This window comes from Triticum aestivum, chromosome 1A (genome assembly GCF_018294505.1).
Source record: "Triticum aestivum cultivar Chinese Spring chromosome 1A, IWGSC CS RefSeq v2.1, whole genome shotgun sequence".
Lineage (NCBI taxonomy): Eukaryota > Viridiplantae > Streptophyta > Magnoliopsida > Poales > Poaceae > Triticum > Triticum aestivum.
In genome coordinates, this window is record NC_057794.1 from 490,734,175 (window position 1) to 490,746,429 (window position 12,255).

General features: G+C 50.3%; 2 protein-coding genes across 2 annotated transcripts; both read left to right on the top strand.

Annotated features, from left to right (window-relative positions):
• Positions 1-513: 513 nt before the first annotated feature.
• On the top strand, positions 514-6,917 carry LOC123189919 (uncharacterized). The gene is made up of 3 exons (XM_044602474.1): positions 514-1,433; positions 5,991-6,340; positions 6,907-6,917. The coding sequence occupies exons 1-3, from the start codon at positions 514-516 to the stop codon at positions 6,915-6,917; spliced, it is 1,281 nt and encodes a 426-aa protein (XP_044458409.1).
• A 1,411-nt stretch (positions 6,918-8,328) lies between these two features.
• Positions 8,329-11,612, top strand: LOC123155958 (uncharacterized). Its single transcript, XM_044574146.1, has 3 exons — positions 8,329-9,717; positions 10,422-10,497; positions 11,312-11,612. Exons 1-2 carry the CDS (start codon positions 8,436-8,438, stop codon positions 10,484-10,486), a joined length of 1,347 nt encoding a protein of 448 aa, XP_044430081.1. The 5' UTR covers positions 8,329-8,435; the 3' UTR covers positions 10,487-10,497; positions 11,312-11,612.
• The last annotated feature ends 643 nt before the right edge of the window (positions 11,613-12,255 follow it).

Sequence of the window (12,255 nt, forward strand, 5' to 3'; positions counted from 1 at the left end):
AGATTAAAGTTTACTTTTTCTTAGGGAATGAATAGATTGAAGTTAGCGAGACGCTCCTCAGCTCGTATACGTATGAGATTAAAGTTTATTTTTTCTTAGGGAATGAATAGAACACAACGATTTGTTCCTTTATGCACAAAAGAGCAACACGCATCTTAATGCGAAGAATGGATGTTGGATTTGTTTAGCGTTAGACGCTAGAAATTTTTTGGCGGGAAAACGATGACGTATGCCCATCACAGGCCGCGCAGCCAATGGGACGATGCAGTTCGAAAGCAACTATACATAGACAAGGTTCATGTAGACCTAATCGCTGAGCTGCGGGCCCCGAATGAGCTGTAACTGGAGTACGCAGTGGAACAACCCCACGCAGCTTTCATCGGCGGCTGCCACCACCCCCCGATACCTCAGCTGTGTGCACCGAGCCCACGTGAACCGAGAGCCCGAGAAGCATCTTTTACCATCGGAAATCCTTCTGCTCTCCCTCGTCACCTCACCGGCCGCATCACCACCATGTCGCTCCGGCGCCTCTTGGGCCTTTCCGCCGCCGTGTCCGGCCGCCTAAGCCGCTCCTTCTCCACCTCCACGGCCGCCTCCTCCCGCCCTCCCTGGATCTTGGTCGACCAGCTGTCAGTGGCCACCGGGTCGGCAGCACCGGGCGCGTCCATGCGCATCGTCGAGCCCCCGCGCTTCTCCAGCATCACCGTCCCGGCGCTCCAGGTCGACACCAGCGCCGGCCCCGACCCCGACAGCGACGTCGCGCAACTCCTCGTCGGCCGCGTGTGCTCCGCCAGCGCCGACGGCCTCCTCCTTATCGTCATCTACGATCTCCGCGCCACGGCTCCCATCCTCGCCAAGCAGGGCGCCAATCATGTCCGCCAGCTGACCGGCCTCGTCCGCGGGCACACCCCGGACACCACGCGCTTCCTCTACAACCCTCTCACCGGCCAACTGACCCGCCTCCCGGCCATCGACGTCGGCCCGTGGCGGCTCGTGTGCGGCCCTCACATGGGCGTCCTCACCCAAGCCGGTCGCGGGCACGGAGACGGACCTCCCGACAGGGTCGCCGTCGCCGAGCTGCAGGGGAACAGGATGCTCCGCTTTCTCTCGGACACGGGCGAGTGGGACGTCGCGGTCACCACGCCGTGCCAACTCCCGGGCGTCCGGCGGTTTCACTCGGAGACGGGCAGGAGGTTCGACCAAGAGGCGTTCGCCTTCGGCGACCGGCTGTGGTGGGCTGACCTGAGCTGGGGCGCCATCTCGGCCGACCCGTTCAGCGGCCGGCCGGAGCCCCGCTTCGTGGAGCTGCCGAGGGGCAGCGTGATGCCCGCACGCCCAGGGCCGGCGCCAGGGTGGCTTGACCTGGAGGGTTTTGAGGCCCTGTCCAAAGACGCGCCGGCAGTGGGCAGGTACCGGCGCGTGGGGGTCAGCGAGTGTTAGACTATGTATAGCTTCTGTACCTATGTACGTATATGGTACATATTGTAACACAACCATTATATATAATGAGATAAGCCACCCCTAGAGGGTCGTGCTGGTTCCCCAAAACTTATTGTCTTACGACGGAGCCGATGCTCCTTGTCCCGATCGGAGCCGGAACAGAGACGGCATCGAGCGGGAGGTTGAGCAGAGCCGCAAGAGAGGCCGGGAGGAAGCCCGCAGCAGTGCAGTCCCAGGCTCGTGTCTCTGCACTCCGTCGTCAGTTTGGAGAGTGTCAGAAGCTTGACTCCACTGCCACTGAGTTCTACAACAAGGTCAAGGGCCTCGCCGACACATTGGCCTCCATTGGACAGCCCCTCACCGACTCCGAGTTCAACTCGTTTATTGTCAATGGTCTTGATGAGGAGTATGATGCCTTAGTCGAGATCATCAACGAGCGGGGCAACTCGACACCCATGCTGGCACACGAGGTTTTCTCTCGGCTCCTTCTCACTGAGCAACGGGTCGAGACTCGCCGCACCAGGGGCACTGGCTCCCTCTCGGCCAACGCCGCCACCAAGGGTGGCCGCTCTTCTTCATCACCCCGGTCTCCCTTGGGGCTGCCACCGTCGCCCGCCTCGGCCCCCCCACCTACTGCGACCTTACCGGGGGCTAGCGGTCCACGTGTGTGTCAGCTTTGTGGCCGCGATGGGCACTGGGCCTCCAAGTGTCATAAGCGCTTCCAGCGAAGCTTCCTTGGTCTTGGCAATGACGGCAAAGATACACGCAACAATGCCCGTCAGGTCGCCATGGCTGATCGTCCCGCGCCGCAGAAGCAACAGGGACACACTCAGTCCTACTCCATCGATCCACACTGGTACATGGACTCTGGGGCGACAGAGCATCTAACCAGCGAGATGGGGAAGCTTCACACTCGTGAACCCTATCATGGCTCCGACAAGATCCACACCGCCAATGGAGCAGGTATGCACATCTCTCATATTGGTCAAGCATCTCTTCTCACTAGACATGCCAATAGGAGTCTTCAGCTTCGCAATGTTCTTCGAGTTCCATCTATGACCCGTAATCTTCTTTCAGTTCCTAAACTCACACGTGATAATAATGTGCTTTGTGAATTTCACCCTTTTGATCTTTTTATTAAGGATCGGGGCACGAGGGACATTCTTCTTAGTGGGTGGTTGTGCCAGGGCCTCTACCGTCTGGAGCATCCTGGTGTCGCTCGTGTTTTCAGTGGAGTTCGGGTCTCTCCGTCACAGTGGCATGCTCGTCTTGGTCACCCGGCCACACCTATTGTCCGTCATATTTTGCGTCGTCATGAGCTTCCTAGTTTGTCTAGTCATAAAGATGTAGCAGTGTGTGATGCTTGTCAGCAGGGGAAGAGTCATCAACTTCCTTTTTCGGAGTCCAGTCGTGAGGTGAAACATCCTTTAGAACTTGTGTTTTCAGATGTATGGGGTCCTGCTCAGACTTCTGTCAGTGGTCATAATTACTATATCAGTTTCGTTGATGCTTATAGTCGCTTTACCTGGCTTTACCTTATTAAACGCAAATCTGATGTGTTTGATATTTTTGTTCAGTTTCAAAAACATGTTGAACGTCTTCTCAAGCACAAAATTGTTCATGTCCAGTCAGACTGGGGGGCGAGTATCGCAACCTCAACTCTTTCTTTCAGTCGCTTGGGATAGCTCATCGTTTAGCATGTCCACATACACATCAGCAGAATGGTTCAGTCGAACGTAAGCATCGTCATATTGTTGAAGCTGGTCTTACTCTTTTGGCCCATGCATCTGTTCCGTTTCGGTTTTGGAGTGATGCTTTCACCACTGCATGCTTTCTCATCAACCGTACTCATACTCGTGTTTTAAACATGAAGACTCCCATTGAGGTTCTCCTTAATGAACAACCTGATTATACCTTTCTCAAGGTATTTGGGTGTGCTTGCTGGCCGCATCTTCGTCCATATAACAAGCACAAGCTTGAGTTTCGTTCTAAGAAGTGTGTTTTTCTTGGCTATAGCTCTCTTCATAAAGGTTACAAATGTCTTCATGTTCCCACTAATCGTGTCTATATATCTCGGGACGTCGTGTTTGATGAGCATGTTTTTCCCTTTGCCAACCTTCCTGTGTCCACTGTCGAACCACCATCCCTGCATTCATCCTCTGTTGCTTCTGACCAATTTGATGATGTTGCATACTCTCCTTTGCTGTTACCTAACCATGGTGCAGGAACCGGACGTGGAGCTCGTTTGGAGCTGTTGGAGGATTCACCATCATCATCGTCGTCTTCTGGTGGGCACGTCGATCACCCTATGTTGCATGGCATCGATTCGCGTGCCCATGCATGGTCACCCGACGAGCCCGTCGCGCCGAGCATCTCCACTGCTCGGTCCGTTTCGCCAGCGGCCGCCGAGTCGCCCGCAGCTCGGCCCGTCACGCCGTCTTCGCCTGCGGCTCGGCCCGTCACGCCGTCTTCGCCCGCGGCTCGGGTCCTCACGTCGCCTTCATCAGCGGATCGGCCCGCGACACCGGCCGCACCACGGCCCACTATGCCGAGCTCGCCATCGGCCCGGTCTGTGATGCCGGAGTCGCCAGCTGCTTCGTCTGCTCTGCCGGTTTCGCCAGTGGGTCGGCCTTCTTCGCCAACCGAGTCCGAGGCTACCGTGACTGGCTCCTCGTCACTGGCTGACTCGTCAACGTCGCCGTCCTCCAGCCCGTTGCAGGCTGCTCCGTCGACCTCGGTGGTTCCTGTGTCCCGACCACATACACGCAGTCGCAGTGGCATTTTCAAACCTAAGGAACGTAAGGATGGTACGGTTGCTTGGTTGGCTGCTTGTTTGGCTGCTGCTGTTGCGGATCCATCTTCTGAGCCTCGCTCATATCAGGCTGCCCTGCGCATTCCACATTGGCGAGAGGCTATGGAGCAGGAGTTTCATGCTCTTCTTCGTAACAAGACATGGACTCTCGTTCCTCCACCACCACGGGTAAATGTTATTGACTCAAAATAGGTATTCAAAGTGAAGAAGCATTCGGATGGATCTATTGAGCGTTACAAAGCGCCACTTGTTGCTCGCGGTTTTCGGCAGCGTCATGGTCTTGACTATGAGGACACCTTCAGTCCTGTCGTCAAGCCTACCACTATTCGGCTTCTTCTCTCCATTGCTGTTTCTCGTGGTTGGTCACTTCGTCAACTTGATGTGCAGAATGCTTTTTTACATGGATTTTTGGAGGAAGAGGTTTATATGAAACAGCCGCCTGGTTTCTCTGATCCTGATCGTCCTGACTATATCTGTCGTCTTTCCAAAGCACTATATGGTTTGAAGCAAGCTCCTCGTGCCTGGCATGCCCGCCTTGCCTCTGCCCTTCGTGCTCATGGGTTTGTGCCGTCTACTGCTGACACTTCGTTATTTCTTCTACAGAAGCCAGAAGTCACTATGTATCTTTTGGTATATGTCGATGATATTATCCTTGTCAGCTCTTCTCAGTATGCTGCTGATGCTCTTGTCTGCTCTCTTGGTGCTGATTTTGCGGTCAAAGATCTTGGGAAGCTTCACTACTTTCTTGGAGTTGAGGTCACTTCTCGTGCTATTGGTCTTGTCCTTACGCAGAAGAAGTACTCCTTGGAGTTGTTACAGAGAGCTGGCATGCTGAAGTGCAAACCGACCACCACACCCATGTCGTCTACCGACAAGATAACAACTGTTGATGGTGAGCTTTTGTCTCCTGCGGATGCCACAGAGTACATGAGCATTGTTGGTGGACTTCAGTACTTGACGATCACGAGACCAGATATCTCTTATGCTGTTAACAGGGTTTGTCAGTATCTTCAGGCTCCCAGAGATACTCATTGGGCTGCTGTTAAACGCATTCTTCGTTATGTTCAGTTCACCCTGACATTTGGTATGCATATTCGGCCGACTTCCTCTCGGGTCCTTTCGGCCTTCTCTGATGCAAATTGGGCTGGTAGCTCAGATGACAGGCGATCCACGGGGGGTTATGCAGTATTCTTTGGCTCTAATTTGATCGCCTGGAGTGCTCGGAAACAGGCTATTGTGTCACGTAGCAGTACTGAAGCTGAGTACAAGGCTGTGGCTAATGCTACTGCAGAGATTATTTGGGTGCAGTCTTTGCTTCAGGAGTTGGGTTTGTCTCAACCACAGCCTCCTATTCTTTGGTGTGATAACATCGGTGCTACATACCTTTCTGCAAATCCAGTATTTCATGCCCGAATGAAACACATTGAAGTTGACTATCACTTTGTACGGGAACGTGTATCACAGAAGCAACTCCAGATCAAGTTTATCTCATCTAAGGATCAACTTGCAGACATCTTCACTAAGCCTTTACCGCTGCCACAGTTTGAGGCTTGTAGGCGCAATCTTACCCTTCTCAGTTCTTTAGAAAGTGGCTAAGATTGAGGGAGGGTGTTAGACTATGTATAGCTTCTGTACCTATGTACGTATATGGTACATATTGTAACACAACCATTATATATAATGAGATAAGCCACCCCTAGAGGGTCGTGCTGGTTCCCCAAAACTTATTGTCTTACAGCGAGGGAAGGCTGCGCTACGCCGAGGTGTGGAGCCGGGAGCCGTTCGTGCTCAGCTCCTTCACGCTCGACGACGAGGGCAGCGGCTGGACGCTGGAGCACCGCGTGGTGCTCAGCCGGCTCTGGGCGGATGGAGACCACCCATGGCTGCCCTTGCCGGAGAAGACGACGCCACAAATTGTCGCTCTTGACCCACTGAACGGCAATGTCATCTACCTGAAGGTCGGCAGGCACAGCATCGGCGTGGACATGAGCAAGGAGGAGGTGATTCGGAGCTTTCTGGACAGAGGAGCCGGGTGCATACCATGCGTGCTTCCACCGTGGCTTGAATCCAGCCGGAACTCTGCCGCAGGTAATCGCTACATTGCTTCAATTGCTATTAAGTTCACATATTATGTGCACCTATTATGCAATGCACCCATATACATTTACATGTGCCTAGATGCATTTCCATTAAGTTGTTTTGCAAGTCATCGAATTGATCAGTGTGTGGAAACTCGGACAAAGTCATCCTATTTATATTAACCAAACAATTAGCACTACTGGGCCAGACATAAAATTGCTCTCTCTGCAAACAAGCCAAAAATGACTTGGGACGAATTCCTACATACAATGCCTAGACATATCCTGCACTTATACTCTGCAATATGGGAGTAAGATACACTGCCAATTTTATCTAAAATTATTACCATGCTACTAATTATCATTCTCTTCTTGGGTTAAAAATGGTGGTAGCACTTGGAACTCTTGTTTTCAATCCTAAAACACCTTGTTGTCAACCTGAAACTTCTGGCCCCTCCCCACAGAGGCAGCTGAAATGGTTAGATGATAAAATTATATATTTAGATTAGATGTGCCTAGAGGCTCATGTGGTGCTGTGCATTTCCATTAAGTTGTTTTGCAGATCATCTACTACAGAATTTGTGTAAAGCATCCCAATGGTAGGATTTGTTGATCAGTGTGGGCAAACTCAGATAAAGCCATCCTATTTATATTAATCAAACGATCATCACTATTGGGCTAGGCATAAAATTGCTCTCTGTAAGCAAGACAGTAATAACTTGGGATGAATTCTTATATACAATGCATAGACATATACTGCAAGTATATTCTGAATTGTGTTACTTTGTTCAAGTTCATGTATCTTGATCAAAGGAGTTTGTTTCCAGGCAAGGACAACACGGAAAGCAAGACTCTGGCCGGTGTTCTAGTTCGTTCAGATAGACACCACACAAAATGAAAAGTGTGCCGAGCTACCAGTCAGTGTATCTCTGGGTACTATATATTGATCCATCATTGGTTGTATGTCATCCGCTAGTATTTGCGACTAGAAGACGGCTTCGCAGTATGAACTCTTTTACAATGGTTGCAGCGAATTAACTTCTCTAGATATACTTAGATGCACTGACTTGAACTAATCTAGCCAGCAATCCTTTGTTTTACAGTTATACTGTTCAATATTTGTGCCGGTTCTTGTAATCTTGAAGTAGTCGCCGTGTTCTTGTCAACCGTGCTCAATACCAAACCATGTCTTCCACTTGAAAACTTGGAGCCCTTCCCTGAAGAGACATGCACTGGCGTTGCCGAGCAGGAGGAGGCCGTCGCAAAGATGAGAACATTGGCGTCACGACAGCAACAATGGATGCACGACAAAGTTTTTAGCTTGGCGGTAGGGGAGGGAGAAATTGGGATCCCGACCAAGGCCTTGGCCTATCGTAGAAACCATCGATTTTGTTTCGTGCCACCCATGAAACGGTCCTAGCATGCCGTTGTACCCGCTCTAGTCATGTTCATGTCTCGAATATACATGAATGTGCATATCATATATTAAAGAAGAAAGGGAAAGAGTGTCTTCACCAGTCGTGTTCATGTCAATGTGCTCGGGAACAAACCAGGTCTTTCATTTGAAAGCCTCCCCCAAAGAGGCATGAAAGATTGTTGAACTACCCTGATGACCAAAGGTGTATTCAATCTTCTATTTCTAAAAAAAATAAGACCAATCCAAGGGCGAACCTAGTTGGCATTTTTTTAGAAGAAACTCCGCGAGCATCACGCGTTCAAATCAGGACCTAAAATCGGATGGGCTGGCAGCAACAGGTCGACGCTCTCAATCTTCCAATTCTGAAAAGAAGAACTGTGTCTTTTATTTTTTTGAAAAACAAACAAATGTGTCTATTCACCGGAGAGCTCCGGAATAACCGTTCCATAACGTTCGGATAGACAAGGCGTGCTGCTCAGTTCGACCCACCGACAGGTGGGGTCCACTCAACGCACATGGAAAAGCCTATGAAAAAGCCTTTGTGGCAGAGCTGCGTGAACCAAGTCCATGTGAACCAACCACTCCCCCATCCTCTGCTTCTCCGATTCACTTCCAAAACCCTCTCCCTTTTCGCCACCCCTACCAGCCTACCACCACCAAATCGACCACCGCCGACTCCTCCGGCGAGATGCTCCGCCGCTCCCTCTCCACCGCCGCGCCGCGCCCCGCCTGGGCGATGGTCTACCGGATCTCGACGGCGGACGAGTCCGCGGCCGCGCGGCGCGCGTCCGTCGAGCTCGCGCCGCCCCCGCTCGCCTCCCGCGTCTCCGTCCCCAGGCACGCCTTCGGCCTGGACCCGCTCCGGGCCACAACGGCCAGGGCCGACCTCCGGCCGCCCGTCAACTTCTTCAGCTTCGCCGCCCCGGCCCGCGAGCAGGGCTCCCCGCAGCCGGCGGGCTCCGGGCACAACCTCATCAACGTGTTCGGCAGCGGCGTGCTCGCCGCGAGCGGCGACGGCCTCCTCCTGATCGGCACCTTCAGGAACCGCGCCAGCGCCGCCAGCATCTTCCAGCACCAGGTCCCGTCCCCCGCCCCGTTCGAGGTCCTCGACCAGGCCTACGCGCGCTCCTCCTGCTGCGACCCCATGAGGCTCGCGCGCTTCGTCTGCAACCCCGTCACCGGCGAGCTGGCCCGCCTCCCGGACTTCGACGGCGCGGAGGACGCCTTCACCGCCCCCACGGGCCTCCTCACCCAGGCCAACGGCGGGCACGGCGGACCGCCCCGGAGGTACGCCGCCGCGCAGCTCAGCGTGGTCAACAAGGGGCGGCGTTTCCGGCTGCGCCGGCTCTCCTCGGAGACCGGGGAGTGGTACGAGCTTCTGCTGCCGTCCCCGCTGCCGGCCGGGCGCCTGATGCACATGAACCACGAGGTGCTGGACTTCGGTGGGCGGCTCTGGTGGGTGGACGTGAGCTGGGGCGCCATCAACGTCGACCCTTTCAGCGACCGGCCCGAGCTCTGCCCCGTCGAGCTGCCGGCAGACGTCATGATTCCCGACCAACAGGGCGAGGCAGAGATGAGGCAGCTCCTCCAGCGCAGGCGCATGGGGGTCAGCGACGGCAGGCTGAGGTTTGTGGAGGTTGCCAAGGACGAGCCCTTCCGCATCAAATCGTTCACGCTGGACGAAGAGAGTGGCCGCTGGATGCTGGAGCACCAGGTGTCGTGGAGAACACTCTGTCGCGAAGCCAAGGCGTCGCCTTTGATTGCTGCCATTGATCCACTCAGCGCCGACTTGCTGTACCTCACTGTGTCTGTGCCTGTGGGCAAAGGGTTCTGTGCAAGCGTGGACATGCGCTGGAAGAGACAGGTTGAGTCTGTGGAGTTAGGGCGTGGTGTCAATCCAAGCAAGTGCATCTCAAGCTTCGTTCTGCCATGTGTGCTCCCCTCATTTCTCGGATCAAGCCCGATTCCAGGTGATCACAGTGACCCATTTCTCTTTAGTTGCAATGCAATCATGTCTATCTAAGTGTTTGAGTACTGCCTTTAGTTGCAATGGAGTGGGCTAAGATTGTAGACAATGCAGTGATCTCTTACTGGTCACTAAGATATCATCCCATAAGCTGTAATCAATCATATCCAAAACACAAATTATTATCCCACTTCTGCCCCTGTTTATTTTCTTGGGTTCAAACAATGCATTGTTCTCTTAGCCACCAATATATCATTCCGTAAGCTGTAATCAATAGTATCCAAATAGAATGGGACCTTTCTTTGATTTGAAACTTCCAAATCGAGGGTTCCCTTGAAACATTTTCATGGTGGTGTAGTGATTTTGAACAGAAACTTTTACAAGGTTCTCGTTGCTTTGACTGTACACTGTATGTTCTTCATTATATTTCCATATCTATATAATTTAGTTTGAGAAAGTAACTTAAGGAGGTGTATCCCTTTTTATAATTCCTCTACACTACTCAATCACTATCTGCCTCTAATTATTATAGTGACATCGCTTATGGGTACGATGCTGAATTCTTGAGAACCTGCTCTAATCATCATATTTCTCGCTATCTTAATTCTTGTATGCGATGCACATGAATTTATACTGTTATATATTTTGCTACATTAGTGTGTTGCTGCTGTTCAAATTATAGTATATTGATCAAATTAACCTTTTCAGGCAAGATGAACACCGAGCAAAACAAGACTTTGGCAGATTTTCTTGTTCGCTCAGACATCCCATAGGAAGGACGAAGGTACCAATTCCAGCTGATGATCTCTCTCCACTTTGTGTTAGCTCATGCATGCTTCTTTAATGATAAATTGTTGTATGATCCATTCACAATTTTAGGATGGTGCATTCCTGATACAAGTTCTCTTACTCAATTCATGCAGTTTATGGACTGAAAAAACAACTACTGCAGTTATTTTCAACTGGCTCTGTGTAGTTTCCAACATATTGCTTATAGTGTCTGGTTTGGTGCTTTAATTCAGCTAGAAATGCTTTCTGGGAACACTAGTAACACATATTCACTCCATAGAATAGTTATTGAGTGCTACCTGAACTTTGTATTCCGTTCATATTCATCTGGCAGCAACTTGCCACACAGCCAAAAGTTGTCGTGTGTGTCAACATGAACTTTCCATCCCTCCGTTCAGGTGTATTAGTGTTTCAGAACTATCAGGCACAAAGGATGCCTAGCCTTGTTCATCTGGTGATCACTGTATTAGAATCTGAAGGACATTTAGCCTTGTCATTATGTTGGCCGTTTTCTTCCCTTTTCCTGAATATTATAACCAGCTGATTAAAACCTGAAACTGAAGCTTGATCTTCAATAAAATTGACCACGGTCTAATTTTATGCTACAGCCAGGCCTTGGATAGAAAATAAACGTGTTATCCAGGTGACCAGGTGATATTTCACTATATTATTTCAGTTTTAGAAATGCACATTGATGGATTATAGTAGCGTTTCTGTTTACTGAATTTCGTTTTGCTGTTTTTCCATATCGCTCATTCTGTTGACATGTTTACTCAAATGTGCCTAATGTTTCTTCTTTTTGTTTTCAGGTTTCTCAGAACTACAGATGCTGCTCTATAATCAATTAGGAAGTTTTTTTTTTGTGGGGTAATCAATTAGGAAGCTGATGGCGGTAGCTTACAGAACTCTCATTTTGGGGGAAATCTGGAGATGTCTTGGTCTGATGGAGTTTCGTGATCAACTTACTGTATCCCGTTTTTAGGGCAAATCGTGGAGATTTTCTAGGTGATAGATTCACAGCAGAGCATTCCAGCAAATTTGCAAAATTAATCAGCATGTAACATCCATCACCGAACGTTGTGTATGCTGCGTTTAGTAGCTAGATGATACATTCTTGGGGAAAGATTTCTGCTTGGACATGTTTAATGTTAGGAGAAAGCTTATTTAGGGATCTCTGTGTATGTTATCCATGCGGCATTGGTGATGTGTTCCATTTCTAATGTAGTATTAGTATTCATGCGCTGAGTATATCTGCTTTTGTGTTAATTGATGGTATATTGCTCTTGTAGCTTTACTCAAGTAAGAAAGATTAAGTGTCATTTTGGCTGCCGTGCGTGAATGCGTGATGATTAGGTAAATCAAGTTCATCTGTTGCTCACAACATTTTGTTGTGAATAGCACGATACCTATGAATCTATTACTTCCTGATGATGGTATAAAACCAGACGTAGGTTATTATTCAAAACGGCGAGACTATGCATTAATTTGTTATCAGTTTGTCGCTACTAGAGAGTCGATTGCCTGAACGATTCACAACATGCTTATATAGTATTGGTCAACAAATTATTTACGGTGCTTTGCTTCTTTGAAGCACGTAAAATGAAACATCATGTATTCCATCATAAGGGCAACGATGACCATTGTCGCTGAGCTATCTTCCTGCCTGAGAATCACGTTTAACTACCGATTGCTAACCACTGTAGCATATCTGGCATTGACATCACTGTAGCAAATCCGGGACGGTTTAGTCCAA

Excerpts from the sequence above, each read along its gene's own strand:
- LOC123189919 (XM_044602474.1), top strand. The coding sequence starts at position 514 with ATGTCGCTCCGGCGCCTCTTGGGCCTTTCCGCCGCCGTGTCCGGCCGC. Across the intron at positions 1,434-5,990 it reads CGGCGCGTGGGGGTCAGCGA|CGAGGGAAGGCTGCGCTACG; the intron begins GTGTTAGACTAT and ends ATTGTCTTACAG.
- LOC123155958 (XM_044574146.1), top strand. The coding sequence starts at position 8,436 with ATGCTCCGCCGCTCCCTCTCCACCGCCGCGCCGCGCCCCGCCTGGGCG. Across the intron at positions 9,718-10,421 it reads CGGATCAAGCCCGATTCCAG|GCAAGATGAACACCGAGCAA; the intron begins GTGATCACAGTG and ends TAACCTTTTCAG.